The sequence below is a fragment of the Seriola aureovittata genome, chromosome 11 (genome assembly GCF_021018895.1).
Source record: "Seriola aureovittata isolate HTS-2021-v1 ecotype China chromosome 11, ASM2101889v1, whole genome shotgun sequence".
Classification (NCBI taxonomy): domain Eukaryota; kingdom Metazoa; phylum Chordata; class Actinopteri; order Carangiformes; family Carangidae; genus Seriola; species Seriola aureovittata.
The window spans coordinates 2975013-3002930 of NC_079374.1; the positions used below are offsets into that span (position 1 = coordinate 2975013).

Genomic DNA, 27918 nt, shown 5'->3' on the forward strand with positions numbered 1-27918 from the left:
TTGTAACTGCAGAGCAAAGTTGACTCAGTATCGTGTCAGTGCTGTGTTGACACGATCAATAATAGTATATGGGATGTCTTTAAAAATTTACATCCTCTGTATAATAAAGTAGCTCTGCCGCAGAGATTGTAGAAAAGTCAGACAGTTTTGAGAGTCTGATTAATGTATTTTTTATTTTTTTTTGCTCTTTTCATTTGATTTGTTGACAGTCTGAAAAATAATGCATTATTCCAGACCCATCCTTTCCTGCCAATTATAAAAAAAAAAAAAAAAGAAGAAAACGTTGATATGAAAGTATAAAATCTGCTGGAGCTGGAGCGAATCACCGCTCTCTCCACTGCAGACAAAGTTTGTAGTATTTGTAATTTTGAACTCGGTTTGGCAGCATATTACTCGTTGTTGTGTAATTACTGCCGTGGCCTCTCGGCCCCTGAGCCTCGCCTCGTGCCTGGCAGCGTATCCAAGCGCAGAGCGCTGGATGACATCAGGGCCGAATCCCACGGGAAGAGAGAGGAAGCGACGGAGGCGGACTGTGGGGATTTTAAGGAAGGTGGTCTTCAGCTCTGTTATTTGGCAGCACCGGATATCTCTGCTGTCACTCCCGGAGAGGATTAAATTAGCAATTAGCTAATGAGAAGGATCGTTCTGCTGCTAATCTGAGGAATGACCACGTGTTAAGTCAATGAAACATGGCTCCTCCCCTTTTTGTGTTCCTTTTTCTCGCTGGTTTGATCAGTTCCTTGTCTCGACTCTTCGTTTCAAACTGTCTCTCGAAAGAGCTCCAAGCAACACAGGCGATGAAACAACACACACACACAAACACACACACACACACACACACACACACACACACTTCACCCATCATCGTTAGGCCATAAAATATTTAATGCGGGGGTCTCGGGGGCTCTCAGAATTGATGAATCAATGAGAACGCCAGAGCACCGACTGTTCCCCCATCTACATGCCCGGGGCCATTAACTGAAAATGCACTGGCAAAATTTTCCACTTGGTATTTACGCATGCACAAATATACACACTCAAACACACACATCTGTCTTCTGCTGATCACTGATCAACAGCCTCAGAGCGGAGCTGTGTTTGTAAAGCAAGTAAACAGAGGATCACGCCAGGCATGTTCCCGCCTCTGCACAAGATTGTTACTGGAGGGAGGGGCGGATGTGCTATTGGCCAAATCAATTAATGAAACCTCATAAGGTTTTGTGATGGACTCTTGGCAGTGTTTGCTTCGCCCGATCAATTCTTGTTACTGATCTGCCGGGTTTCCTCGCTCTGGAAACCAGCAGCTGTGCCTCCAGCGGTCCGGCTCTTCTCTCACGATCAAGCCGCTTTCATGTGCGTCAGTTTGAATATTTCGATAGAAACGAACTCTGTGTTTTTTCTTTGAGGAATGTTGAATCCTTACAAAGCATTGTGTGACTCTTGCTTTGAGTGTTTACACTTTACACGCTGCAGATACTGGTGATACTGTGCAAACTGAAAATGTCTGAAGTTTTCAGTGTTATCCTCAGAGGTTTTCTCTTGGCTGGACTGTTAAAGTCTCTGCAACATTTAAAGAAGTAAAATACAATTCTCAATAAAAGTTCATGATACTTTGACAAGAAATAGAAATAAGACAATAACATTAAAGCTCCTCCAGTGTGAAGGTCTGTGTCCATGTGTAGTGTGATTATAGATCAGCTCTAGCTTCTATATTAATACTGTGAAAGTATCAAAGCCTCAGTCCACAGAGAAATGCACACAGCCTGTATTCAGAAACTGAGCCTTAAAACCAGCCGTCAGGACTTCTGGAACTTTGTGATGTCACAACAAAGCAGTCACCAAGCCCCGCCCACCTGGACCCACCATCCAAACCTTGCAGGATTTGGTTTCTCTGAGTGTTTTTACCTGGAATCTGCTATATTTTTACTGGATCACTCAGAAAACAGTCAGCCAATCAGAAGAGAGACTCAGAGCCTCCTCTCCTCTGATTGGCTCACCGACCTGTTGTTACTAGAGCTGCAGAGAGAAGCCTGAGAGAGGAGATGTAAAACTACACTGAGATGGTTTTTATATCTTCTGATGGATCAACACTTTAAATAAAACACAGGACCTTTAAAAGTGAATGCATCAAACTGTTTTGTCAGTGCTTCATATTTAACATATCAGATGTTGTTGAATGTTCACAGGCTTATACAGGTGTGGGTCAAGTCCTACATCAGATGGATATAATAATGGATCTGAATTCTCAAGTGAAATCAACTTCTCTCACCGTCATGTTGATCACTCTTTCCTTTCTCTCTCTCTCTTACAGACAGCAACTTTGTCCTGGGAAATGCCCAGGTGCAGTCGCTCTACCCCATCGTTTACTGCTCCGACGGTTTCTGCGAGCTCACTGGCTACGCCCGCGCAGAGCTCATGCAGAAGAGCTGCGCGTGTCACTTCCTGTACGGCCCGGACACAAGCGACCGGCTGACGGCCCAGATCCAAGGAGCCCTCGATGAGAGGAAGGAGTTCAAGACCGAGTTGGTCTTTTACAAGAAGGAAGGTGAGAAATCACCTGTGTGTGTGTGTGTGTGTGTGTGTCTGTGTGTGTGTGTGTGTGTGTGTGTGTGTGTGTGTGTGTGTGTGTGTGTGTGAGCTAACATTGGTTGAAAACTGCAAAGAGTGCAAAGTGCTGAGTGCAGAGTCCTAAAACCTGGACTTCTGGAAAAAAAAAGGTAATAAAACAAATTCACATATGACTTAAAGAATAAACATAGAATATACTTAATATTTAGTGCACATGCAGCACTGTGTGCACCGAGGGAATGGATGTCTGAAGTACTTCATGAGCCATGCAAGTGTTAGAGGACATTTATATGCAAATTTGAAGGAGCTTTTATCTTACAATGGCTACCTCACCCTCTGAGCCACAATGCCTCAGCAGTCAACAGTCAGCCAGGCAGTGGTTTTAAATGGAAGAAAATCCATACAATTTCATACGAACGCTTTCAGTTTGATGAGAGTCCGGACGCTGTTCACTTCCTGTGGATCGTCAGAGCTTCAGAGCGAGCTGAGGGAAGAGATGAGACGCCGTGTGAAGTGTGAAAAGCAGAGAAAAAGAGCAACTGGGAAACGGGAATGTGAGAAATCTTGACGGAGGGCTGTGAAAGAAGAAGAGAAGAAGAGGAGAAGAGTCATCCTCTCTGTATTAATCACGGCTTTGATTTATTAATAATTAACGATGAAAGGGATGAAAGATGAGCGAGGAGGTAAAAGGAGGCGAAGGCTCGGTCCAGAGTGACAGTCACATCCTGTGTGAAGACGGACGCAGAGACGTGGACACGTCTGCTCCTCTGAGATATAAACCTGTACAGAGAGCAACACAGGGTTACAGAAACAAACACACACAAATTACGAATTACAAGTGTTTCATGCCTTTATCAGCTCTACATGAGCTCCGCATTAGCATTTAAACAGTTCTCCAGGGGAGCAAGGAGAAGAATAAACACATTCATCAGCAGTGGCCTCACTCAGATCACCACAGCTCTCTCACTAAAGAGCCCGGGGCGCAGTTTCAACACTGCATTTTATCCACCGAGTACACACTCATAATATATTCATTCAACTGCGTTCTGATATGAATGTACAATATAATACATTTTCCAGTAACCCTTTTTAATCACCGGCCACCAAACACACAGGAACGACGGGGAATAAATAAAAATAAAAAGTACTGAGTAATGTTTGGTTATTAAAGTGAGTAAAAATGCAAACAAAGCGCATTCACTTCTGACTGTACTTTTTATATGGTGTGCATTTGGATAATTGCAACATAACTGGAAATATCCTGAGTGAAATATCAGTTTAAAGTTTTCATTTGTAAATATTATATGAAAGAAACTGTAAATATTAAACTTTACAGTGAAATATTAGTGACATCTTATTGGTTTTTTTAAGAAAAGTTGTGCATACTTTAAACACAACAAACACCAAACTTAAATATACACCTGTATAAAAACATATATACATATATAAAAACGAAAGAAATACATATAAAGAAAAACATTTGATAAAAAATGTCCTTGTCAAAAAACGAGAGTAATTAAAATAAGACTAAAGACCCATTTGGACTTTACAGGAGGAGGCGGGGAATTAAATATTCACTCTGCTGGAAGGTGATTTAACTTCTACTTCTCAGAGTCATAACTCAGTCAAAAGTCAACGCTCAGACATGAAACACGTGTTGATATGATCAGGTGTGAGTTACACTTCGCGGAGAGATCATTATCTCTGATGTCCGTCACAAATAAGTGTCCGTCTATCCAATTAGAATTCAGAACTTGCCTGATAAATCACATTTTGAGTCCTGCTCTCTCTATTGCTTTCATTTTTCTCTTCCCAATCAAAGTTGGTCGTGTTGGTGTTAGCATGTTACGTGTTCCCCGTGTGTGTGCAGGGCTTGTATTTTATCTCTTACTGATCACCAGCAATGTTACTTAATCAGAATAACCCCCCTAATAACCCTCTTTGAGTAATAACTCTGTGCTCTGATTAATTAATAATAATCAATATATATTCAGGACAGCCTTTCATCCTTTATCCTCGTACCTCGCTCATAGTTATACATGGAGAGGCGGAACAGAAGTCGGTACACGCTGTCGCTTCGACCGCGACTGTTTACCGTCGTGTTCCAGTCAAACGGGGACAAATCCAGCCGCAATATGGCTGATGTTTTTATTGAGGTAATCCTCCCGCTTATTTAAATGCATCATGGACATACATGATCCCCTGGTGGGAATTAGCTGCAGGAAACAGTATGCAGTGTACCTAATGCAGAGTCCGAGATCACAGGCGAGTAACAGGAAACCGAAACAGCTTGTTTTTAGCCTGATTTCATGCATCTATGTAGCAGCCAGCAGGGGGTCGTTCTGTTTGATAAGTTTATTTAAACGATATTAAAAAGTCTTGGTGTTTCTCTTGTTAGAAAACCAAAACAACAATGAATCAGCTCTGCTAACGAAGTATTGTCTCTCTAATCAAATATTAATATAAATTATTCCTGCATTGTTTTCAAAAACTATTAAAATCCCTAATCACAAAAAACATGTTTACTCTGATCTGTTCCACACACACTGTCCTCACCACTCCTCAATCACAGGTGCATCAAATCCGCAGCTGAAAATAGTCCCTGACAAATGCAAACATTTGTACTGTTTTTTTTTTTTAATCACTGAGCCTTTTTCAAAAAAAAATGAAACTATATTTCTGTACAGCCTTTTAAGATTTACACCTTCAGAGGGAATGAATGTCATGGACAGTATTGATTGACCAAATCGCACATTGCCGGTTTTGGTTTTTATTCTTCTGCGCCGGAGAAAGTCAGAGCCGGGGGCATTTCTTTTGGGTTGTTCGTCCCATTCTTCACTTTGACTCAAGGATAAACTGATTCGAATTTGGTGGTCAAAGGTCAAAGGTTAAGGTCACTGTGACCTCACAAATCACGTTTTTGGCCATAACTCACGAATTAATCCGCTAATTACGACACGAATTCATCCGCTAATTACGACGCAATTCAGTTCAAATGTCTTGAAGGATAAAATGAAGTGAGACATTTTATATCCAAAAGGTCAAAGGTCAACTTCACTGTGACATCATAATGTTCTGCAAAAACACTTCTGGCCATTATTCAACACTGTAACTCAGGAAGGAGAGACTGTGACTATATTTCCTGTAACTTGGCTGGATGGCGGAGGGATACAACCGTGAGGAGGTGATTCTAGTTCCATGAGGTTTTCTTTCAGTAAGAGAAAAAACCTCAAATAACAACCTCGACGCAGTAACACCAGGATGGTGGAAACTATGCACTGACTGTCCATGTTTGCATTTGTGTTTTCTGCAGGGACGCAGTTCTGGTGTCTTTTGGACATTGTACCCATTAAAAATGAAAAGGGTGAAGTGGTTCTTTTCCTCGTGTCCCATAAAGACATCACCGACAAGAAGAAGGACCAGGATCCGGAGCAAGGACCCGACACAGGTGAGTTTGTAAGAGTAACACCTGCTGACAGTTCTGCTGAGGGATGGTAAAAGACGACCCAGACTTGTCCTCAGACTCCTGAGACACGTCCCGACTCCAGTGCACTTGCAGACGTAACAGACTTGCCAGGAAGTCCAAATCCACAATCCTCATGCAAACTCTCTGCTAAGCCATAGCAATAGATGGGTCGTTAAAATGAACAAATACATGAATAATGTACCATATTTATATAGAAGACATCTGCTTCTTCCATTTATGTTTTATAAATTTATTGATGGTAGTAAATCTTCATATCATAAATACAGAATTTGAACAGGCTGAATAATTTACATAATAATGATAATTATCTTTACCACTAATGTGGAAATGAGCCTTTGGCTTCAAACGCTGGTCATCATCATTGTAACTCACATCATGCACAGTCCAAACGACTATAATGAACATGATTCCAGGGTGAATGATGCTCACAAGTTCAACAAAGTTATTGCATTTGGTACAAAGGGTTTTCTGTAAACTTCAGATTTGTCATAATCGGAAAAACCAGACGGGCAAAGGCTAATTCATGGTGTGAAGATCCGCAGTTGAGAGTTTAATGTTGATATTAAATTGTGTTTGGCAGCTCAAATATGGCAACAATTACCAGTAAGGACCATTAAAAAAAAAAAAACACTTGTATTGTTTACATGGTTTTTCGTCACCACACACTCCAGCTCCCTCGCAGACTTTATGTGATGACAGTGAACGCATCACTGACAAACGTCTGCAAGGGATACGTCTGCAGGTTCAGACGGTGGACATTCAGATTCAGCCTTTGACTTTGTACCCAGGAACTTAAAAAAGCAAGTCTGGGTCATGACAACAAACACCGTTTCCCATAAGCCCTGGGTGTTCACGGGCTTCGTGTCACGGCTCGTCAGAAGAGGCGAGTCCACGAGTGAGTCGAATGAGGAGCTAGTGGAACAGAAACTAGCTGAGCTTCAGCAGAGGAACCTGAACATACGCCCGTCTAAAAATACATGAAATCTAAAATAACTGAAGTCATTTAAAAAAAAAAAAAAAAAAATGAAATAAATAAGTGATCAAATATTATCGCTCTAAACTCATTCAAATGCTCTTTACAACAAAGAAGTCGCAGCATGTTTATATCTCCATTATGTCAGCAGTGCTACATTCTGGAGGCTGTTGTGGTTTTCATGTTTTATGATGGCTGATTCAAATAAAAATCCTCCAGGACAACTCTGTCATCTTTACAGTTTAGTTTGAACATCATCATGATTACCTTTCACCACTGGGGACGGCACTTTGCCTCTGAGCGGTGAAGTGCCACGGCAGCTACTGCAACTTCAAATAAACAATCACGCATCAATTAATAACTTTAATTGCTTTCTTTTCATCCATGCGTCGTCGTTTCCCTCGTGTAAATCTCACCCTGATTAAATAAGTGTCTGTCTATTTGAATATTACTTTGATATTAATGACTGCCTCTAATAAAATGCACAGGGTGAACCATAAACATCCTGTCAGAGATGACACACAGCTCGCCAGAGTGAAATGTGATAAGGTAGATACTCGGAGGGGTGGGGGTGTCACAGTTGAAATGATCGTGCAGCATTTGTGAGTTAATTAGAGGCAAAGAGGAATTAATTGCTGGTAGGAAGGATGCAAACTCCACTCCCATGTTATTTGTACATAATTGCTGCCTTTAGGAAATGAAAATACATCTTGTAAACGGATCGAATGTAGGAGGTGAGTCGCTATCGGACAGTGACGAGACGAGCCTGGGCTAGCTGGTTAGCGTGCTAACTTCAGTAGTAGAAAAGACGTTATACAGAGACAAGAGTTAACGCTGATGTTGCTTTCCACCTCTGGAGACAGATGTTGCTGAGTAAAGGAATAAAGTTTGATGCTGAACTCACAACATGTCTTCTAGACTAGTGAGTAGTCAGCTGTTAATGCTAACGCTAGCTATGTAGCATAGCAAAAACAAATAGCTCCTTTAACCCTGTGGTTATTATTGTAACCATGACAACAACAACGTTTTAACCAAGTTGTTTTGGTGCCTAAATGCAACATAATCATAGTGTTGTTACATTAAAATAAAAAATTGATAAAAAAAAAAAAGTTAATAAACAGAAGCTTGGCAGGAGACAAACACACTGCAAAAACTTTTTAACGAGGAAAAAATAAATCCAATAGAACCTTTTAATAGAAACATTTTTAAAGCAGAACGAATGGAATCTCATTAATGAATAGTTTACTGAGTTTTGTTGCAGCCGGTTGTTAAATATGGATCTTTTCATTACGGTTTAATTAGTCAAACATTTCTGTGTTTGACATTAATTGGCTTCATTCTTCTCGGGCTTTGGCTAAAAATAGTTACTTAATATTTTAGTGATATTGACCAGTGCTGCTCTCAGCTCTGTTGTAAACTGTATCTCAGCAGGATTCTGCATCTGTAGGTTTAAAGCAGTGAGCAGAGTCAGATTAGTTGCGTTTCGCCTGCGGCCTAAAAGTCATTTCACCAACAGGAACAGGAAATCTGACCAATAAAAACATATTTAGCTTGTGAATATGTTTCACATTATTGATTGATCCTGCATCAGTTCCCACCCACAGCTGTTTGTTTCTCTCGCCCATTGTGAAAACGGCATGAAATATCCCAGCATGCAAATATCCCAGCATGCAAAGCCTAAAGAGCAGATTTATGTGTTGAGGGGACTGTGCAGTCAATATTTTGTAATTCTGAAAACATTACAAACATTCAAATCTTAATTTTAAACTTCCAAATCCTCACTGAGTTGAGTACCAGCCCTGCGGAGAAGGAGGCTGAGGTTCAGAGTAATCAAGACTATTAAGATGAAGTGCGGTGTTTAAAATTTAAGTTTTTTTTTTTTTTTTTAGATTGGCTTTCAGAGCCGCTGTCTGCAGTGCTTCCTGGTGGGAAAGAGCACCTGCTTGAAACCACTTACCCAATTTTCTCCCACTTGCCCAGGCTCTCTCATTTGGCTGAATATCTTATTGCCTTACTGCAGAAATGATTGAAGCCTGCTTTCATACACTCCAGCTGTGTTTTACACAGCGCATGAGTTATTACATTTTAAATTCAAGCTCCCAAATTTGGAGCGCCGTGCAGACGACGGGGGACAAACAGTGAAACAGACGGAAAGGAAAAGACGAGAGAGACAAAAGGGGATTCAAATGGTTTTTCTATTTTCTGATTCATCACTGCAACACGAATATAACTGTTTACACTCCGATTGCAGCTAAGTCACCGTAAGCTCCTTTTTGGGATGTGAGAAGGAAATGAAAGATGGAAAAAGTGACGAACAACAAGCAAACGAAGGAAAGATTTTGACATTTACGATGTGATGAGTTGGCACGAACATTTACCTGCTGACTGGCTGAGCTGCTCACTTCTGGCTCTTGGCTCAGCGTGATGTGACTTTACAAAACGCAGACGCAGGGGTTGGCGAGATGAAAGGGGAGCGAGGACAGGAAGAGGCAGGAAACTCAAAGAAATAGTCTCTGACTGCTAGTTTGTGCTCAATAAACAAAGATCTGCACTGACACACATGGTGTGCACAACTACAACAAGCTCACACACATACGTATGCACACTGTGTTAGTTGACTGTGTTAATAATTGAACATGTATAGCCAGCCCACTTTCCCACTAGCACACAGGCTCCCCCAGAGAACACACTGTATATTCTGAAAGCTATCAGTAGTGTCAGCATGAGAGGAAGAGTCCAGCCCGAGGCGTGAAGACAGCATCCCTCTCTTTACATTTCATCCTCCCAGTCTGCAACAGTGAATGTATGCCGAGCATTTAAAGGTGGAAATGTACAGAATCCTTCAATACACATGAGTTTCCAGCCACCATTTATTATGAGCTGGACCTTTCCTTAGATTAACGTCTTTACTATTGGTTTAAAATGGACGGGCCAGGCAAAAGCAGGTCCAAACCATAGACTGTAAGTGCAAGATGGACATAGACTCTGTGATCTCACCCACAGATTTCTGAAGCTCAGAGTGAGCTGTTCCACCGTTGCCATCTTGGCAGTGTCTGACTCCATTAATCAATAAGCTTATCACATTGATAGGTCTTAAGCCCCTCCCCCAAGAAAAACAATGAACATTTTTAATGTTTTTAAAGATAATTTTGCTTTAGAACATTTAAAAACATTATTTATATTTTTTTATAATTACTATTACTATTTTATATTAGTACTATTTTGCAAATGATTTGTCGGCCCACTTGTAATAACTTTTATACCAGTGGGCTCCGGACCAAAGGTTGGGAACAACTGCTTTAAGGTGTCAGTTTGCTCAAAATGAACTAGCCAGACAAAAGCAAGTCCAAACAGCCACGATGAATTTCAAATTTTACCCAAATTTCAAGAAAATTGGCCAAAAAAAATAGCTAATTAATGAAAATTTCCATCCACTGCTGTCACATTAGAGATTAGATGAACAGCTGCTGGCGATAACTGTCCATGTCCACCAGTAGAGAGGCGGCGGGACGCAGTAATTAGCAGTGTGGCGATGACGGCACGAGCTTCTGGACGATCTGATGGTGCATTCACTTGTCCAGATGAAAAGTCAGACAGATGGTTGTGTAATTAAGACAGAAAAGGAAAGCTTGTGAAAAGAGAAGCCATGCAGCTGGTGGATCACGGCATGAAGTGGGTGTAATTGTCAAATTGTCGGTTTTCGCATAGTTACAGAAAGTGTTAGAGGCAACTCCATAAACATGCTGAGGAAGACTGGCCTCTCCTTCACCTGTAGCCCTGGCACCAGACCCCCCCCCACCACCACCACCACCTCCCACCCCTCACACACATGTATACTGAAACAGTTACCAGACTATCGGCACTGCAGCGAAGCAAAGTTGTTCCTGAGATATTCATAAGCCTGGGGTTTAAATGCAGGTTTCTCAGGGTCCATATGCTCTGCCATCTTTTATTAACAAGCAAAGGACGCCAGCCTTAAGCTAAGTGACCCCGGCCCACACCAAGCCCACTCTCTTCTAGGAGACGGTTAAATGAGGCCAGCTGGTGCCATAAATATGCAATCAATAGTTTATTATTAACATTTAAGATGAGAGCTGCTTCCAGTCGAGAGAATAAAGACGTTACAGTATCCGTCATTCTTACATCAGGAGCCCGTCTGTAGACCGCACCTCCAGACAAACAAGCTTTCCAAAGTCATGAAAGAGAACAAGAAGGGCGACTGAATCACACAGCACAGTATCCATATACTAGTAGTATATTATACCATAGGTATAAACAGAGGTAACAGAAGAATATCTCAGGCTGAAGCTGTTTCAAAGAGCTTCAATATCCAGGTGCCACCAAATCAGTCCGGAAGAAAACACAAAAAGTTTTGTGTTTGTGTGCTTACAAGCAACGAGGATAATTTAGCTCAAAAGCAATGTGGCTTTATTTATTTGAGTCTTTATTTATTTGAGTCTTTATTTATATTTCTTCCTCAAAGGAGAGATTGGGGGACAAAAATCTATGTTCGAAATGTAGTTTTATGCAAAAACATTTAGGGGGAAAATTCCAGATGTAGCAGATTGTTAAAGTGAAAAAGAGGAAATACAAGCACTGACTTTTAAAAATTAACCTTTCTTCAAATGTTTTTTAAATTTTATTTCATGAATTTAAAGCAGTAGCTGTGGTTCTGCAGTACAATTAATCTGTTCCCCAGACTGTGTTTCCCTGTTGAGCTTCAGATGGAAACTTTGGAAGATATCCATTTGATTTGTTTCATTTCAACTGTGGAAGCTTTTTTGCACAAACCCGTTTCAGTGTTCAGACACACTGTGAACCTGCCCTTTAATGTCTCATGTTTCCCATTGAAACGGGTCAGTGAGGCTCAGTCCCGAGTGAAAACCAGTGGGTTATTAGTAATGCAGCAAAAGCCACATTGATTTTTTTTTTTTAAGATGAGCAGAGAAGCTGGTGTTTGGGGACGTTTCTGATTGTATTCTTAGTAATCTGAGCAGCATGAGTCATCCTCGAGGATGCAGCCAACAAGTTCTACCTGGAATTTCTGTTTACCAACTGTAAAATTATCCCATCAGCCCCCACTGACCTTGAATCTACCCTCTAACTTTTCTTTCATCTCATAATACTCTGCTCCAATGTGACTCAGCAGACAAACCTTTATCTTCACCGCCGCCGTCTGGCTTCTCCTGTTTTAAAACTTCCCAGAAGAAAATCCGTCTTTGAACATTCAGAGTCGCTGTGCGACGCGACCTCAGAAAGGAAAACATGCACCTCGTTTATGCCACACGTCTGTTGGTCGTGATGAACCTGAGAATAGACAGAGAGACAGACACATCTGCATCTTTGTGCAGTTTTAAATCTGTCCATAAATATTCTGAACAAATGAAATCTGCTGGCTACAGATGAAACACATTTGATTTACAATGGAGGGCGTTTGCCAAACATGACATCATGTTATGGGCAGAGGCAGGAAGAAGCACAATGGGAAATGTGATGTGGAAATGGACAGAACAAGGGAAGCTTTTGTGTCTGGATGACGGCTCCACAGAAAACAATCTACCGATTCAGGCTGCTGGGAGATCAGCTGACATTCTTTTACCTGCATGACGGTTACTCAAGTAGATCATCAAATTCTACCTTAAAAACACCTTAAGAATTTAGTCAATAAAGAGCCACAAAGGCCGACAGCAGATCAATATCATATCAAATATTTACAGAAAAACTGCAGCATGTGGTGCTGAGGAGCTGTGATGTAACTTATAGAGAATTCAACTCTAAAAACTGGATACAAACAAAGAGAGAAGCTACTTTAGCTTGCTTAGTTAGCTTGGTCTGACTTGATCTTCATGAGGTCAGACGTGGTCCTTTAAAAGACACCTGTCTAAGCTCTATCTGCAGGTTAAAGGTCTGTGTCCATGTGTAGTGTGATTATAGATCAGCTCTAGCTTCTATATTAATACTGTGAAAGTATCAAAGCCTCAGTCCACACAGAAATGCACACAGCCTGTATTCAGAAACTGAGCCTTAAAACCAGCCGTCAGGACTTCTGGAACTTTGTGATGTCACAACAAAGCAGTCACCAAGCCCCGCCCACCTGGACCCACCATCCAAACCTTGCAGGATTTGGTTTCTCTGAGTGTTTTTACCTGAAATCTGCTTCATTTTTATTGGATCACTCAGAAAACAGTCAGCCAATCAGAAGAGAGGCTCAGAGCCTCCTCTCTTCTGATTGGCTCACCGACCTGTTGTTACTAGAGCTGCAGAGAGAAGCCTGAGAGAGGAGATGTAAAACTACACTGAGATGGTTTTTGGTTCTTAAAACCAGAAATATATCTTCTTATGGATCAACACTTCAAATAAAACACAGAAGAAGAAGAAAACATGGAGCTTTAAGAGAAGCTTGTGTTCTTGGATTAAATAGTAATCAATCATGTCTCAATCTCCTCCACAGATGAGGAGACGGGTCTGGAGGTGCATCAGGTAACTCGTCCCCCAGGCTTCAACGCCAACCGGCGCCGCAGTCGAGCCGTGCTCTATCACCTGTCGGGACATCTGCAGAAACAAGACAAGAGCAAGCTCAAGATCAACAATGTGAGTTTCTATGTTTTTTTGTTCAGTTGAATCCACTTCCTTGAAAAGTTTGGAGTAACTGTTGTGGTCAGGAACCAAAGAGGTTCATTATATTTCATCTCATATCTCTGCAGTAATAAGTTGTTCGGTTGCCAGAGGATGCACTGCATGCCAGAATAGCCCCAGTTTGTGCAGCTCATGTAATCATTATTTTTTACGTCTGAGACTTTTGCACTGATGACTAGTTTCAAGTCACAGAGGTAGGAACATGTTTTTCTGAAGGATAAATATAGTACAAATCAAACTATATAAAAAAACCCGTACAGGTTGTTCATCAACAAACAATCTGTTTTGAAGACTCCAGGTTCTTCAGAGACTCTTTCATCCAGATGGAATCAAAAGTTCTTCCAGAAGTTTCTTTAATTGATTCCCAAGTTGCTTCAACGACGCGTCCAGATCTGCAGTCCGTCTCAGTCTGGATCGTATTTTCATTATCACGTGATACAACACACCTCCACTGCAACGGGGGGGGGGGGGGGGGGGGGCGGGGGGTATCAGTGCATCACTGCTCTGTGGGTCTGCTGCAGTACAGTGGGCAGCGCGTCCGGACAGATGGCGTGAAGGTCGTCGGGCGTGAGTTCACTGTTTGACTTTGGGGTAAAAAGAGCTCGACTGGACATTTCGCTGATGTCAGTGATTAAAAACAAGCTGCAGAATTAAGCAGCTGTTTACTGAGGGATTGTGTATATTTAAGGATGATTATCTGTTTTTGGTTTTTATTTGCAAACACTGGGAAATTGGTTATTTTGGAAAAGAATTGGTGAAAAATACGAAATATTGTGTAGTTTAACATTTTAGCCTTTTTTTTTTAAATAAGCTTCTGTTTTCACTTTCTATTACTTTTTTTCAGAGGCAAGAAGACACTGTTGCTGCTTCACAGTGTCCTCAAGAAACTTTATGATTAAGGAGATAAATTCTGATCTCTTCATGAAACTGTTTTATTCTCTAATACAAAAGTCCTGAAACAGATCCTCCTTCGTTTGTGTGACAGCTGCTTCAGAGGTGTTGGTTCAACTTCATGCTCCTTCTGCAGGATGCTGTTGAACTGTGCTGCATCATAGAGGTGCAGCTTCTGAACAGGCAGAGCAGGCGGCGGCTTGAGGCCCCCGAGGGCCGACAAACTCCCTCCTCCTTAAACAACCAGTGGACAATTTGGAATGACTCCTCTTTTTCCCAAAGACCTTTTTATTGGCTCCTGAGCAAATAGAGAGAGTGTAGATTCGTGTAGTGCGTCACTTTAGAGAGCGTTAAAGAAGCGTGCAGTGACATCTCCTCCACGGGCCCCGTTTAGATTAAACACAACGGGGATCTGTGATTGGTCGTTAGATACGCCCATGTGTGTCCCCGCTTGCACCGATACACAGAAGAAAATAATAAGTTTGAAATAAGTTAATGTTTAGCCTCCAGAACGACCACAGTCGAATCAGCACCTTCATAAAGGAGGATTTACTGCAGGACTGTAGGATTACACCGCTTTACTTTCTGCTTGCTGTACCTAATAAACTGAGTACACACTAATACTTCCCTGTCGTCTCCTTAAATATCTCCACAGTTCTAAAAACATTTTTCCACAATGTTTAACATCATCATCTTTTATCTGCTTTTTCCGCAGCTTCATTAAAACTCTGCAGTAAAACACATTTAAAATGAGCGAGACAGATTTTATGGCTGCGCCGTTACATCAAGTGGAAAACTCTAAATGGCCTGTGAATTATTTTATATAGATTTTATACACACTGTAATTTCACCTGAAAGCATGAAGAGGTTCAGTAAGTGTGTGTTACTGTGTGTGTGTGTGTGTGTGTGTGTGTGTGTGTGTGTGTGTGTGTGTGTGGCTTGAGGGAGAAAGAGAGAGAGAGAGAGAGGAAGTGATGCTGACTCTCTCCCTGTCGTCCAATCCAGAACATGTTCGGGGAGAAGCCTCCGATCCCGGAGTACAAAGTAGCAGCCATTCAGAAATCTCGCTTCATCCTCCTCCACTACGGCACCTTCAAGGCCGGCTGGGATTGGCTGATTCTGCTGGCGACCTTCTACGTGGCCGTCACCGTGCCCTACAACGTGTGTTTCACGGTGGTGGGAGGGCGGGAGGAAGGCGGCGGCGGCGGCGCGGCGGCGGCGGCGGCGGCGGCAGCGGCAGCGGCAGCAGCAGCGCCGCCCCTCGGAGCCCGCCCAGCGTCAGCGACATCCTCGTAGAGATCCTGTTTATTTTAGGTGAGAGAGAGAAGTGTTTTCATCTCTGCCACAACGTGACAAACACACACTCAGACACACACCTGAGCACTTCACACTAACACTAAGTTCAGTAATGAACCAGATTCAGTGGCTGTAAATCGTCTATTTGTCTGGATCTGAGAGGCTCGTCAGTCCTAACAGAAGTTTTCTTTAACTTTTTAATGATGCCACATGGCAGTGAAAGGATATGAGCCATTCACAAGTCACCATTATGTCTCATTGCGAACTCATTTCCTAGAAAACAGGCCTCTTTGTCCACAGTCGTGTCCATTTAACTGTAGGAAACTCTTCAATGGACCATTTGCCTTAATGGAAAAGAGCGAACACAAGCCCTCCGTCGATAAACTTCTGCAATGAAATTATACGAGGCACCCGCAGTGCAGTAGCCCTCTCCTGTCAGTCGATATCCCATTTGTCAGAAACTAATAGGCCGACCTGTTTATCAATACGTTCGCTCATCGAACAGCAGCGGATTGAAATCAGGCCTCTGATTATTCATTCTGGTCTGAATTAACCACATCCTCAAGCCTCTGATTGAGACCTGAAACACGGAGTGGTGGTTCACTTAAAGGCTCTTGTCCATCACAACAGACTTTTTTGTTTTGTTTTTTTTTTTGCCAATTTTTGCAGATTTTAAAAAATGACTGGAGCGTTCACGGATGTTCCAGGATTCAGGAGTTGAGAGACATCGTCAACGTCAGAAAACAACCAGTGAGCGAACATGGGAGTCGAGAAATAGATCCTGATTAAAGCCAAGACGTGTCCTGAATTAAAACTAGAGCTTTTTAAATCGTTGAGCCTCGAATGTCAGTGTCCTTCAGTGTTTTTCAGGAGGTTTTGAAACTGCCTCTGCTTGTAGTTACTTTGCACTTTAAAGCTTTTACAGTCTAATGGTCTAAAACACAAAAATATTAAATTAACTGTAATTAGACAAACAACAGCAGCAAATTCTCAAACATTTCAGAAGCTGAAACCATCATTTGGTCGTTGACTAATTAAATTAATCAAGATTAAAGTTACGATATGAAACTTCTCCACATTAAAATGTCTAAAAATGACCAGAACTGTGTCGCTGACGAGCAGCTCCCATTTAATCAATAAATAAATATGTGAACAGAATCAGTGTTTTTAAACGTTACATCCAAAAGGCCAAATTCATTTCTTCTACATACATGTATGTACACTCTGCATGTTACAAGTCTTTCCCTGTTATTTTAAGGTGACTTGCGTGTGAGTGGTTGAACACCCATTGCTCTACATGTGATTCATTGCTGTGCGATTATCATGTGACAGTGAGTGAGTGAACACTGTCGGCTTCTACTGTTGTTGTCGTCCCCTGCAGACATTCTGCTGAACTTTCGAACCACTTTTGTGAGCACGTCGGGTCAGGTAGTGTACGACGCCCGCTCCATCTGCGTTCACTACGTCACCACCTGGCTCTTTGTCGATCTCATTGCCGCCCTGCCCTTTGACCTGCTGTATGCTTTCAACGTCAGCGTGGTGAGTCTCCTCTCTGTGTGTTACCGTGTCGTCCGTCTCTGCACGTTTGTGTGTCTGCAAAGTGCGACAGGTTGACAAAGTGTGTGACAAATCAGGCTACATGTGGACGTGCACTCGTGTCTGCTGCATTCATTTTCCACACTGACACGCCGGCGGTAATGAGCCACATTTGGAGAAAAGGGAAAGTGAGTGCACAGTGTCGTAGCCTCCCGTGTGCATTTATTAGACCAACATTTCACCCAAACTGTTGCTCATCAGACAAACAAACGACGCAGAGCCAATCTGATGTTGCTGCACATGCTACAGCTCTCACTGATCTGTTTCCATGCTCGGGATCCTGAGAGATGTTGAACTGCAGGGTGAATTACTGCACATGCATGTAAAACGAACACTGAGACGCTTTTTGCAATTCTGGTTTGCAGCTGAAAAAAGAAGAAACTAAAAATGCATCTTTAGAACAAAACTGTCAAAAACACAGTTTTAAAGAATAGATCTTTGGGCACCTTTGCAGACTAGTTTCTTCATATTAAAGACATGATGAAGGCTGCAGCGGTGTGTGTGTGTGTGTGTGTGTGTGTGTGTGAACTGATGAGGTGTGTGTCTGTCTGCGCAGTACTTCGGGGTCCACCTGTTGAAGACGGTGCGGTTGCTCCGGTTACTGCGGCTGCTGCAGAAGCTGGAGCGCTACTCCCAGTACAGCGCCGTGGTCCTGACTCTGCTCATGTCCATGTTCGCCCTGCTCGCCCACTGGATGGCGTGCGTCTGGTACTTCATCGGCCGCAGGGAGATCGAAAGTCCCGGCTCCTGGGAAATTGGTTAGTATCCACCAAGTACTGTATTCACTGTAAGTATAAATCTGAGGTAATTGTACTTTCTATTTCATGTGACTTAGTAACTAATGACTTTACAGATTCAAAACCTTCATACAACACATGTTGTCGTCTTAGCTTAGCTTAGCATAAACACTGGGAGTAGGGGGAAGCAGCTAAGCAGGCTCGGTCCGAGGGTAAGAAAACCTGCCTACCAGCAGCTCTGAAGCTGTTGGACAGAGCCACGCTAGCTGTTTCCCCTTTGTTTCCAGTCTTTGTGCTAAGCTAACCGGCGTCCCAAAAATGTCAAACTATCATTTGAAGTAAAGGATGTAAGTGCTCCTCCCACACAGACTACGTCTTACTGTACAGACCTCAATCAGCGAACCACTTTAATAACTTTCACTTGTTGCCATGTTGTCGAGGCCAAATAAAATGTTCCCATTAGGTGTTTACAGTAAATGGCGCTCTCCTCAGATCTAAATTTAGTGTCTTTGTGGTGGGAGTGAAGCAGCTTTATGGCCCATTTTCTCTGGGTGGAGAGCTTTTAGTGTACAGTTTTATATTTCGCTCAAGTTTTTAATTGTCACTCTGCATCTACTGTAAAAACCCTGCCAGACACCAGAATTTCATTTGGGCAAATCGAGCACATCTACAGCATCGCAGTTAGAAAAGACGGGGAAACTCTATCACTCTTCTCAATTACAGTGTGGGCCGTGTCCTGAGGAAAATAATTTTAGGGCTCCCAGATGCAGATTAAATGACATCTCATCTTATTGCAGCCAGAGTTTGTTCTTCGCCGCGATGAGCCGGGTTCAGGTTCACACAAGAATCTTCAGCTACCGCGTCTCGCTTGAAGGACGGGATCTGAGACCACACGTCTCTAAGCTCAGCAGAGCGATGGCTGTAATTTTGTACTCACAACAAGAGCAACTCCCCACTCCACCCCCCCCACCCCCCCACTCACCCCACTCCACCCCTCCTCGCCCCCCCTCCCTCTGTGTGTGTCTCAATTTTCAGCACGACCGATGCTTTTAATAAGATGCAGCCTTTGTTTGATATTCCACGAGCATCTCTCAGAGGAGGATCTCAAATCCTGCGGCTGACATGAAGCCCTGGCACACAATCTGATAAACTTGTAAACACACACAAAGAGTCGGGAGAAAACTTTCATCCTTTTCACCGTGAACTGGAGCAGAGATCGGCATCAGTCCTGCTCTTTCGTTCTATTCCACCTGTTACTTCTCATCCTTTTTCTATTCACAGTGTATTCTTCCTGGTGTTCTCTCGCCCGCTGTCTCCCTCCCTCCATCTCTCTCTCTCTCTCATTGATTTGTACCAACCTACCTATCATTATCCTTTCAGCAAACCACAAAATGACAGATAGTAACAAAGCAATCGATTCATGTCACCGCTCCCTCAATTTACTATTCAGACAGATGGAGGGAATCCAGGAGGACGACAAAGACCGGCCTGCAGCCCGACCTTTGTACGACACCAGCTATGATGAACAATACAGCTCTGATATCGGCATGCAACATAGACTGAGCTGCTCTATCTGTCCATCAGTCAACTGGCCGCTTCTTGGGAGAGCTCCGGTTTTTGTCTGCGGGGCCATCAATAATTCAAGGGCAGCGGAGTCGCGGCCCTCCCTGCAGCGCACAGGCCGCACACAGTCTGCTCACCTGGACATGGACTTACAGCATGTTGTCATGCAGACTGTAGGTTCACAAAGGAAGCTTTCGACGCATGACTTTAGGGCGACCGCTTGTTGGAAAATCCAAATTTCAACAGCAACTACCGCTGCTGAGGGCGATGGCTCAAGATTCCTGTCAGTTCAGCAAAAACAAGCCAGAAACAAACAGTTTAATTTTTAATATCTTCATATCGGCCACAAGGACACGCACCTCTGATTTGAGCAGCTGTATCTTAACTTTTAGAGAGCTGAAGTGAAACAGAAAACTTCCAGGTTTTGCTCCAGAAGTAAGACTCAAAATCCCGTTGACATTTAGAATAAATCTAATAACTAAGAATCCAGCCTTGGAACAGAGTTTCTCGACAGTATGTTGTGTCGCTTGCTCGATATCTTCAGATAAAGATGGTAGGTTTTTAGAAAAATGATCCAATTTCATTGTTTATTTGATATTTCAGTTTTTTAGCAGCTGTGAAGCCAATTTGTCCATTTGTCTATGGAGTAGTAAAGTAAAGGAAGATTTTCCTGAAAGACTGAGTTGATTCAGTTCCACTCTCTGTTAAGCTTCTGTTATTCTGTATTTTTCTTTTTGTCAGTGAATTCCATAAAAACACTTAACAAAGTTAACCCCATGACAATCAGCTCCTGCATATAACTTGTTTTGTTTTTACCTCCAACATCTGTCGACTGCAGTTTTTATCTATTGTAAAAAAAAATACTGTTTTTGTTGGGGACTATTTTCAGCTGTGGATTTATACACATTTAGCTCTCTAGTGTGGATTTACGGCGCCATGATGGCATAAGTGGTATCAAATGAAAATAAACCACAGCTGCTGTGTTTGCCATAATGAAGGAACATGAAACCCAGTGGCTCTTTCATGTGTTTTTAATATTTAATGTGGGTTTAATTGAGCTCTATGACACAGAAGAACAAGTCGTATCTGACTGATATGTGGCTATGGAGGCAATACTTTGTTGACAGTAATACAGAGCATCACCAGCCTCGTCCTTTTAGGCACTTTGTCAGCTGCGGAGGCTCGGCTCAAAGTCAGGAGGAGGCCGCCCTGCTTGTGGCTCTGTTGTTTCAGGACATGTTTGACACAAGTAAACAACACTGACAGTAAGAGGAAGTGTTTTTAATGATAATGTATGTGTACCTTGTGAGTTAAACCGTCCAACGCTGCCAGACAAGACAAGTGTTCTCATCTGAAAGCAGATTTAACTCTTAAGTTTTCCCATGATGACCTGCCGTTTGTGGATGGAGGGTCATCATCGTTTATTTGTCTGAAGAGTGACGGGCAAAACGTCTACCTGCAGAAGAGGTAGTTTCGGATGCTTGATGATGTCGTGACTCCTTGCGGGGATGATCGCTTTCCACAATAACTTCACGCTAGCGGACTAGCAAGACATCTAGCTAGCTAAACAGACAGTTGGCAAATTGTATGTAAGAGTAATTTGTGGAGTAGTTTATACTCTGACAGAGAAGCGTTATATAAAACTGGATGGTGCATCATGTGATATATTATCCTCCATGCTGGAATCTGTCACTCTCCCTTTGCTCAAAGGTCAGTAATGTCAAACCAGTTTGCGACCGGTTAATGGTGCAAATTCACGTTCAAAAAGTTCACTAGCGCTGAACTCCTCACCTGCATAAATGTGCCTTAAAATATGGTCATATCGTCATCACAGTTCCAAGATTGAGGAAACACAATCTATTTTAACTAAGAACGCAGATAGTTAGGAGTTAGTGAATGAAACCAGATGGAGGTTTGGGTTAGAGACAACGGTATCAAAGTGCCTCTGAACATTGCACAGGTCTGATCAGCAGCTACTGAAAGAGCTTGTTTAAGGTTATTGCTGTCAAAGGAGGTTCGACCACTTTTTAAATCCAAGCGTTCACTTAATTTTTCCACCAGCTCTGTGAATGTTTAATTGATTTGTTCGATAAAGACACTAGAAATTATAATTGCTCCATGAATTCAAGTGGCATTCATTTGATTCAAGTCCCAAATTTCACTGTAATAGATACTGGCATGACTGCGTCCTTAGACAGAGTGGAAGACAGAGGTTCAGGACCACGGACAGCTCAGTCTGCTACACAGTGGTGGAATCAGCACCTTGGACAGAGGCAGAGCGGCTGCACTTAACACTTTAAAAAAAGGCAACAAAACAGTTAATACAGTTTATATAGTATATAGTATATATTAGAAATTAATATAGTTAATATAGTATTTCTGCTCCTACTCTCAGTTACTCACATGCTTGCAGTGTTCCCATACTGTCACTGATTTTTAGGGGATTAAGTCTGTTTTCTTTCATGTCTCCACTCACAATAGACCAGAGTTCACTGTTTATCTCTCGCATAGCTGTGTGTTTGCCAGATCCCCATTGGCTGTGGCCATAGCAACCAAGGTTGTAGTTGAGACCCTCAGAGATGAGAGGGGTGGAGGAGGTGGAGAGCCAGTGTCTGAGGGTCTCAGGGTCATTTAGTTATACGTCTTGTCTAAGTAGGACTGAGGTCTTAAGAATGAGCAGCGTGACTTCATGTTTATGATTAGGTTCCCAGGCTCTTCACACATGTATGTGGGTGTAGTAATTTGCTCTGCTACGCCCCGGCCAAAGGACAGTTCATCTCTTTTTCTCCTTGATGCTTTTCCAGCTTCAAGATATCTGAGTTCTCCCAAACACTTCACTTCAACCTCCAACCTTCACAGACAAAAGCTTCGGGATTTTTCCTTGAAAAAGGAAAATAATTTCAGTTACTATAAAATCTTTATACCAGGATTAATATGTAACGTGATAAAGTGACATTGCGAAATGTAGTAACTCAAAAAAAAGTGGATTTAGTGTTGTTACTCTTTAACTGCCGCATGATTCATGATGATTTAATGCTTGAATGACTGCAAGGTGTACGGTGCAGAAACACTCTCAAATGTCGCTCACCATTAAGAAATGTGAGTTTGTGTGATTAGTGAGAGGTGAATGGGTGAACCCGTGAGAACAGGTGACGCTCCGCTTTCAGAGAGCTTGATCAAATGCAACGCGTCTCATATTCACTCTTCTATGTAACTGGACTCCAGATAATTTCGTGGCATAAATGAATGTATGAAGTATCTGAAACTAATGATCCACCCTCACCCTCAGCAGTGTAACATGCGCACCTTCCACAGGCCTGGGAGGGAAATCAGTCGGGCTTGTTTTGCTGTGCTGGTAAATTCCAGGGAGGAATCTTGAGCACTTTAATAAAAATATATTGAAAACCAGTTGATGATGCTTGAAGCGTGATCGAATCACACGAACCCGTAGTGACTCAATCAGTTCTTAGTAACAGGAATTCATGATACGTCCTGCATTAATTCATGCATTAAATCATTATGCAGTGCATGTGTTTTGTACCTTTATTACAAAGTGTTACAGACACAGAGAGGCAGGCAGCTGCTTCAACTCGCCGTGATAGAAAAACGCTGGTGGAAAAACCAGTGGTTAAACTGATATGAATTGAATTGTATTCACCTTTCACTGCATTCGTATAGTGGTGATGTAGGTTTATTATAGTGGTGCAGTATCATCAGTAATGCTCCTCACATTCCCTCATGCATTGACAAGACAAAGAAAAACCCTTTGTACCGTTATTGTTTTCTATATTTAGATCCACGTGTCCGCAGCACAGTCAGGTCCACGTTTCCTCGGGCGGCAGAGGTTAAGTTGAGCTAATGACAAAGCAATTAGGAAACTACTCAGGTGTTAAATCCGCTAATGTTGTTAGTTTAGCTGCTTGACTGGGACTCTGCTCACAGCTCAATTGTCACTTCTGCTTATTTATGTTGGCAGGCCGGTCTCACTGCACACGCACACACACACACACACACACACACACACACACACACACACACACACACACAGAAGGTCAAAGCCTTTTGCCTGAAATGTGTGATGCTGCAGATCAATGAACGGATGCATCCTTATTGTATTATTCATATTCCCTCGCTCGCTGCCTCTCTTCTTCTGGTTCTGCAGCCGGTGACTCAGCTGGGCTTCACCACTCGGCTCGTCTACTCCCAAACACTGTCTCTCAGTAATTTATTCTTCTTCTTTCACTTCCTACTTTCTTCCCTTTCTTCCTATTTTCCCTTCCTCTGTCCATTTCTCTCAGAAGAAATTGAAATACAAACATACCAGAGACGTGTTTTGAAGCACTTCTGTAGTTTGTGTAGTGCAGTAAATATTCATTTCATATATTCATTGTTAATATACATCAATAAATAAAACTATGAAGCTATAAAACTTCACAGACTCAGCAGTTATACGTTATACTATACAAACATACTGTAGTTGTACCTAATTTACACAGAGCAGGTCTGTAACATACAGTGACTCACTGTGGCACATTTTCTATACAATTAAGAATCTGTCTTTCCTGGAAACTCTGATGGACATCGACGTCTGTTTATTAACTATTTCTAACTTACTTACTACATATTTTCCTACTTTTTTTTCTTCTCTAAAAACTTAGAGAAATATAACGAGTAGGTACTTCAACATAGCAACTGACACTTTCTCCATTTCCCTTATAATTAGTACCAAGTTGCATCAGCCTTTCTTTCCAAGTATCTCAGTAATTATCATCTAAATAGCAGATAATTAGTAGGAAATTAAGAGGAAGGTTTCCAAGAAATTAGCTGGAACAAAAGCAAATTAAAGGGAATATTATAGAAAAATGTTTATTTACTTTAAATGAACATTGTTAAATACATGGTTATAAGATTTTTTACATTTTTGAAAATGGAAATATTCAGCTGTGGCGTCAGGAGCAGTTCTGCTCTGATCATGTGTCAGTGCAAATAAAGGGATTTTTCTGAATTAATTTCCTGCTCTTTCTCTCAGGTTGGCTCCACGAGCTGGCTAAACGCCTGGGGACCCCGTACTTCCTGCCCCCCCTGGCCACGCTGGTCCCCTCCACAGTCAGCAGCCTTCCCGCCAACAGCAGCAGCAGCAGCCAGTGGAACGTGTCGGGGTCAGAGGTCGGGGGGCAGGGCTCCTGGAATTCCAGCCAGTACTACGGAAACATATCAGGGGGCGAGGCCGTGTCGGGGACGGGCACCGGCGGCGGCGCCGGCCCGTCCATGCGTAGCTGCTACGTGACGTCGCTCTACTTCGCTCTGAGCAGTCTGACCAGCGTGGGGTTTGGAAACGTGTCGGCCAACACGGACTCGGAGAAGATCTTCTCCATCTGCACCATGCTCATAGGAGGTGAGAGAGTGTGTGTGTGTGTGTGACGTCTCACTCTGCTCATTATCTGGTGTCTGAAAAACATCGACAAGCAGCTGAGAACTTTTCATTTGTCCATTTTCATAGTGGTGAAACTAAAAACACCCCGTTCACCATCTCATGATTCTCTCCCTGTCGACTGAGAAGCTTTGTTGATTTGTTATCAGGATATATTTAAATCTACTGACCAGGTTTCACTGGAAGTTGGTGTAAAGTTTAGTCATGAGTCAATAAACACGTCATTAGTTTCTGTTGCACGCGGGAATTTTTAAAACATATTTCTCATATGTTGAAGACAGGAGATGATTTAATCCTTTCAACCTTTTTCTCATGAACTATTGGAAAGATGTTATCCAGATGCTGATTCAAACATCTATTATAGAATATCTTCTACTTTAGAAAGTAAAACAAACATAATGTGCAGATTTGCTCTATTTGCTCAGATTTTGTGTGGAGACTGAAACGGACTAACACATTGTTGGTTTTGGTCTTTTCGTGGGATTTGTTCACAGTAAGAAAAAAGCTTCTCATCCTTTGCATTTAATTAAATCTGGGTTTTGGAGTGGGTGTTTTTTTGTGTGTGTGTGTGTGTGTGTGTGTGTGTGTGTGTTGCGTTGGTTTTTAATAACCTTGCACCCTCAGTGATTTGTGTACAGTATCAAAGGAGAAAGCTGAGCGAGAGAGAGAGAGGGAGAGCTTCATTAATCTCTCTGAAACGTATCCTCACACTGAGTTCAGAGCTCTGTGGCGGCGAGCTGCCCCTCAGCTGCGGCTGGAAGATATTAGACGTTTTTACACCAGGGTTTTTTCCAGAATGTGAGGCGGGTCGTCGTGCCTGAAGGAGCAGTCATCCTGAAATAATGTCATTAGTCTGGGTGTCGGTGGACTGTGTAAGTGTCCTGCGGTCTGAACGCTGGTTCAGCAGCTTTTCTACTCGGACATTTTTAGGGGCAGAAGGAGGAAACTGCTCTGCGACGTAGTCAGGAAACTACATCATAAAACACAGTTCCAGTCCTCACTGTTCACATTCAAAGCAAACCAGTGAGAAACCAGTAAGTCCTCACCGAGAACCAGCCCTCATACTGGGACTGGAGCTTTAGAAAAGTCTTTTTTTTGTTGTTGTTTCAGGTGTTTCGTTCACTAGAAATAAAAGATTTTTCCAACACTGGGATTATATTTTTTTACTGGTTTGTTTCTGCCATTTCTGTGAAAGCAGTAATCCACTTGAGGCGATGCTTTACAGCGGTTATAGAGCAGCTCAGTCATTTTGAGCCCTTTGATTTCTCACTTGTTGAAGCTCATGAAGACCTCCCATAACGCTTCCTGCTGTGCAGAGGCATTATGGGATTTTCACGAGGGCCATCCTCGATAAAAGCCAATCAAATCGCTCTGTAATTAACTCTGATTCATATAAAAACACACACAGCAGAGTTAAAGAAACCCTCCCTCTGTCCTCCAGCGCTGATGCACGCCGTGGTGTTTGGTAATGTGACGGCCATCATCCAGAGGATGTACTCGCGCCGCTCGCTCTACCACACCCGCACCAAGGACCTGAAGGACTTCATCAGGGTCCATCGGCTGCCCAAGGCCTTGGAGCAGCGCATGCTGGAGTGTTTCCAGACCACATGGTCAGTCAACAACGGGATAGACGTCAACGAGGTGAGGACACACACTCCGAACCTGTTCTTCAAATTAAAACCGAAGCGATGCATCGACATTAAAGGGTTGTTTCACTCAAAATACAAACATCAACCTCTAACGGTCTTCAGTCCTGCAGAGTTTCAGTCTCATTTGCTCAGATTTTTAAAGATCTACATCTGAGATTTCTGCTCCGACACAACGGAGGGGAATTCATGGTCGTTCTCAACACACTGATAAATGACATTTGAAAATGCAGCAGCAGCAGCAGGAGACAGTGTCCCGACCACTCAGGAGAATAGAAGAGACTAGTTCCCAGTAAAAACACTTGGTAACCAGGACAGTGATGATGATGATGATGATCTCGACAGCCGTGCTGGTGTCACCGCGCTCTGTTTCTCTTTTGTCCCAAATGAATCACATTAAAGGGCCATTAATTATGGCTTGCTCCAGCAATTAATGCAGTATAACACACTAGTTAGTAAAGTCATTAGTTACACAGATGAAATTTAATAAAACAGTCAGAGGTAATTTCATTGTTTGAAATAAAAGTACTGAGCGGCTCCAAACTAAATGTAGCTGCAGTGGAAGAAATTAAACTCTAAGTCTTGAGACCTACAGTCTCACCAAACAAAACAAGAGAAGTTCAGGAAATAAGCCGTTCGTTCTTCTTCTTGTGTAATTAAAATAATCAAAATAATATTTATCATTAAACACTGAAGTTCAGCCATGTTTGATCCACCTTTATTTACTGTGTATGTTATATTATTACATGACTTTATCTTGTGAGAGTTTTTCCTCCTTGGATGAAAATGGAAAACTTCCATTAAGAAAGTTTCTTTTCTTTTTTTTCTTTTGATTTTTCACACTTGATATAAAACATAAAATAACACTGGAGTTATTTCAACTCTTTAAATTACGCTTTCATTTAGTCGGTGTTTTGTTTTGTGTCCATTTTTTCCCAGTTCTTTTTTAAATGATTCTCTGATTCTCAACAATTTCCATGATGAAAATGTCATGGACGAAAGCGTCAACAGAGATTAATAGATCCCTGGCTGTCATTCGAATCCTCTAATTTATATTTTATTTTCTCCTTCACTCAGTAATAACATGTTGTTAA

General features: G+C 42.2%; 1 protein-coding gene across 1 annotated transcript in view; it reads left to right on the forward strand.

Annotated features, from left to right (window-relative positions):
- The window catches only part of kcnh3 (potassium voltage-gated channel, subfamily H (eag-related), member 3), a 143001-nt gene that overhangs the window by 74498 nt on the left and 40585 nt on the right, over positions 1–27918 (forward strand). Inside the window, exons 2-10 of the mRNA XM_056388653.1 lie at positions 2312–2545; positions 5882–6016; positions 13480–13619; positions 15561–15765; positions 15804–15869; positions 17233–17390; positions 18004–18205; positions 24777–25142; positions 26620–26819. Of these exons, the coding sequence (XP_056244628.1) occupies positions 2312–2545; positions 5882–6016; positions 13480–13619; positions 15561–15765; positions 15804–15869; positions 17233–17390; positions 18004–18205; positions 24777–25142; positions 26620–26819 (1706 nt within the window). The remainder of the gene's footprint in view (positions 1–2311; positions 2546–5881; positions 6017–13479; positions 13620–15560; positions 15766–15803; positions 15870–17232; positions 17391–18003; positions 18206–24776; positions 25143–26619; positions 26820–27918) is intronic.